Below are 4,343 nucleotides of genomic sequence, written 5' to 3' on the forward strand. Positions count from 1 at the left end.
ACCATATTTTTATATACATTCTTCTGTTGTGTGACAAGGAGAAACTTCATAAGGAATTGAGAGAAAGGAACAAAATTCCATGAATTTCTGTAGCTTCTAAATTTCCCAGGATTTTGTATTTTAATTTGTCATCAAAGTGAATGAGATTATGGTAAGGGTCCTTCTTATAGCTTACCAAAATTACATGAATCCAGAGTTTTTTCCTCTTGTGCTCATAAATTTCATAAACATATAACATGTTTATCTAAATGCAAAAGAAGAAGTACACACTTCAGTATATTTTCACGAAGGAACAGAATCATTGAGCACATTAACAACAGAGTTACCAGGTCGCAGTGCTCTTTCCATACTTCTCTTCTGTTCAAGGATGAATATGGGTGGGCTTATAAAAACAATGTACTAACATTCTCTGATTTTGAGCATTATAAAACTAAAGACATATGACATTTTATGGCATAAGTTATGTAATTTTGAATAACTCAAGAAACTCCATGTTAAGAAGCATAAAAAGTATAACTGTTGAAAGCTGAACTGTGATTGAAAAAGCAAGCCAAACTTACCTAACTGATTGATTTATGTTCTGTTTCTATTCAGATAACTCAAGACAACGCTCATCCAAAGTCAATGAATGAAACAAATTACACTCGGGTGACAGAGTTTGTGCTGTTGGGCCTGTCCAGTTCAAAGGAGCTCCAGCCTTTCCTGTTTCTCATATTTTCACTGCTGTATCTTGCAATACTGCTGGGTAACTTCCTCATCATCCTCACAGTGACTTCAGACTCACGACTTCACACTCCCATGTACTTTCTGCTTGCAAACCTATCTTTTATAGATATATGTGTATCCTCATTTGCTACCCCCAAAATGCTTGCTGACTTTCTGGTGGAAAGAAAAACTATATCTTTTGAAGCCTGTATGGCTCAGATTTTCTGTGTCCATCAATTTGCTGGTGGTGAGATGGTCCTTCTTGTATCCATGGCCTATGATCGCTATGTGGCAATATGCAAGCCCCTCCATTACATGACGATCATGAGTCGCCGTGTGTGTATCATTCTGGTCATTATCCCTTGGTTTGTAGGTTTTATCCATACAATGAGTCAGTTGGCGTTCACTGTGAACTTACCATTTTGTGGTCCTAACCAGGTGGACAGTTTTTTCTGTGATCTCCCACTGGTGACCAAGCTAGCTTGCACAGACACTTATGTTATCAGTTTGCTAATAGTTGCAGATAGTGGAGTTCTCACAATGTGTACATTTGTCTTCTTGGTCGTCTCCTACACTGTGATTCTCATTACTGTTAGGAATCGTTCCTCTGCTAGCATGGCCAAGGCCAGATCCACCCTAACTGCCCACATCACTGTAGTCATACTATTCTTTGGACCATGCATCTTTATCTATGTGTGGCCCTTTAATGGCTATTCACTTGACAAAGTCCTTGCTGTGTTCTACACCATCTTCACACCCATTTTAAACCCACTTATCTACACTCTGAGGAACAAAGATGTGAAAGCGGCTATGTCAAAGCTGAGGAGTCGCTATCTGAAACCTGGACAGGTTTCTTCATTGATAAGAAATGTTCTTTTTCCGGAAACATAGTAAAATTACAGTATTGACAGGATTTTCATTTCCCCTCTAAAACATTTCCAAAATGGAATTGCTTTTACTTCTAAAAATAGTCATTTAGCATGTGAATCTATTTAAAGGTAACAACAATGTTAATAAGCTGAACACATTTCAATAGTCTTTTAATTATTTTGGTTCTTTGCTGTCTCTTTTTTTATTTTTAAAATTAAGATGATCTTAAAACAAAAGGTTGTCTTTCATGTGAATCCAACTATGACATTTATTGAGTTGTAAATACATTTTTGCCTTGGATAGTTGGAAATAAATTTTATATTCAATCTGTCGAGTAAATTTATTTGTTGCAAAGAATGGAATTCATTTTATACAAAAATTTAAAAGAAAATAGGATTTTTTTCTAGGTCTATGTTTACTGTACATAATACAGCTTTTTGAGAATACCGTGCGCTGCCTCAAATTTAATATTTTAGTATTTTGCATTCAACTGACCAATGCACGGAGTTTACTATTTGGTATCAGGCTCTGTAATATTGGGGGTAGTTTTTGTACAAAGGAATATAATTAAATGAAAATCAATCACAGTAGGTTAGAACATGAACAGATTATTTTGGAAATCCAAAGAGAGTATGAAGAACATCAATTCCTGGAGCAGATTCTTCCGTCTCATCAGCAAAGTTCTAATACTGCATGAAAAAAAGATCCTTAGATGTTATTGAAGCTTTATAAAGACCAACGGTGCTTGCTGTAGCTTATGTAATAGCCAGGTTGCTAGAACTACACATTATTTAAATAAACAACAATTTCCACCAATTCATATAAGAAATCATCATATGTATAATCCTACACAATTTGGCTGAGGTAGGTTTAAAGGCACCATCAAGTGGTATGTATAAGTATTTTTGAACACACATAATATAATTATGCCAAATAAATACCTTTGTCTCAATTTAGACTTTGGATATCATGGAAAGATTCTCACAGCCAGTTAGGCAACAGTGAAATAATTTAATTTTCATCCTCCAAAAGAAGTTTTGTATTTCTTTATATGTGATAATAAATGAGCCATTGCTATTTTGAAGCTTTACTCAGAGGGATCAAAAATGTATGTGTGGAATACTTTTTTTGGCATATGTACCTATAAATATTTTACCTAATATTTATCTTTTGATATGGAATTATAATTATATAAAATGATTAAAAATTCATGGATAACAGGAGATGATATTGCAAGTTTAAATATCAGGAGTCATAGAATAATTTTGGGAAATCAGAAAAAATGAGTGACCCATAAGGAGGACAGACATAAATATCAGCACTGTTTTGAACATTGGTTATCACATCAGTTGTCCTCCTCAGAGTAGGCAGCCATAAGGGGAAATCAGTATTAGTTTTCAGTTGATTGATTTTTTTTTTGTTCCCCAAGTGCACACATACTACATATCCATAAAAAACCACAGGAAGCATAGTTGAGACTGTGGATGTGTCAGTGCATTAGTTTCACCTTAAGTAAGGTTTATCTGCTCTTGATACGGCTGATGCCATTTAGTGATATACGGTCAGATGAGACAGATATCTGAAAACTTGCCATTTTCTGTGATTGACCATTTATTTATGTAAGAATGATTCTTCAACAGATGGCAATGTCTCTTCTTTCTTCTCATCATGACTTTTCTCATTCTTCTCACATGTCAATTATTTGGGTCACTAGTTGATTTAGTGAGGTTTACTTATAGAAATTGCATTCTACAAAGACATCCTTTGCCACAGCACATATTTTAAAGTGATAATATGACAGTAAAATAATGTTAATTTGTGTAGTATTTATGGTGCTGTTAAATAACCACATGCCTTAATAAAACACAAGAGAAGCTGGAATTGTAACTATAGTCTTTACAGATGATAAACCCAAGATATGATAGGTACAGTGAATTAAAATTTAACATTAGATCCTATATTTTAATGACTAAAACATACAGTTCCAAAAATTAAGAGAAAAATTAAGCTAGGTTTCTCTGCCCATCATTCTTTCAGATCCACTAGAAGTAATCTTTTTTACATTCACTCTACTTCCAGATAGTTTTGGACTGGAGAATCTTGGCTTCAAAAAAAAAGCATACTTTAGCAAAAATAGCAAGATTTTCAGGAACCCACATATTTGGCTAGTGAGCAGGGGATAAGCTAGTCATTGGTACAGTTCTTAGGAATACAGTTGAGTACAGTTTGGTGATATTTGAATTATCAGGACAAAGTACTGACAGGAGCTAAGGCCAGGGTTGAGTCCTCTCTGGAAGGCAGCAAGGGGGAGAGAGTTAGTGTAGACAAGACTTGGTCTTGCAGTTGGGTAAGGTTGCTATCTATAATAACATTTACCTGTCTTGATTCTATGCTTCTCTGAAACCAGAAGCTGAAGTGCAGTTAATTGCTTGGGTTCCCTTCTTTCTTGCCCAGAAGCCTTCCCTGTCTTGTTTGCTAGGCACGAGGGAGGCTTGAAACAATTAATTTTTATCAAACCAATGGAAGAGTGTTGAAATTACAAAAGGAAAAACACAAGCAAGTATGATAAAAAAAAATATATACGTTCATATATTCTTCCATACACACTTGCTGGGCACAACCACTTTTCTTAACAACTTAAATGCTTACACACACACACACACACACACACACACACACACACACACACACACAATTATGTATGTGTCAGGAGCAAAAGCTCAAGCACCAGCACAGAAAGAATTCACTCATTCTAGATAAAAAATAAT

General features: G+C 35.0%; 1 protein-coding gene across 1 annotated transcript; it reads left to right on the forward strand.

Moving 5' to 3' along the window:
• The first annotated feature begins 621 nt into the window (after positions 1 to 621).
• LOC116913608 (olfactory receptor 4K15-like) lies at positions 622 to 1,596 on the forward strand. The gene has a single exon (XM_032917860.1). It carries the CDS (start codon positions 625 to 627, stop codon positions 1,594 to 1,596), a length of 972 nt encoding a protein of 323 aa, XP_032773751.1. The 5' UTR covers positions 622 to 624.
• The last annotated feature ends 2,747 nt before the right edge of the window (positions 1,597 to 4,343 follow it).

Source organism: Rattus rattus, chromosome 12 (assembly GCF_011064425.1).
Source record: "Rattus rattus isolate New Zealand chromosome 12, Rrattus_CSIRO_v1, whole genome shotgun sequence".
Taxonomy (NCBI): Eukaryota; Metazoa; Chordata; class Mammalia; order Rodentia; family Muridae; genus Rattus; species Rattus rattus.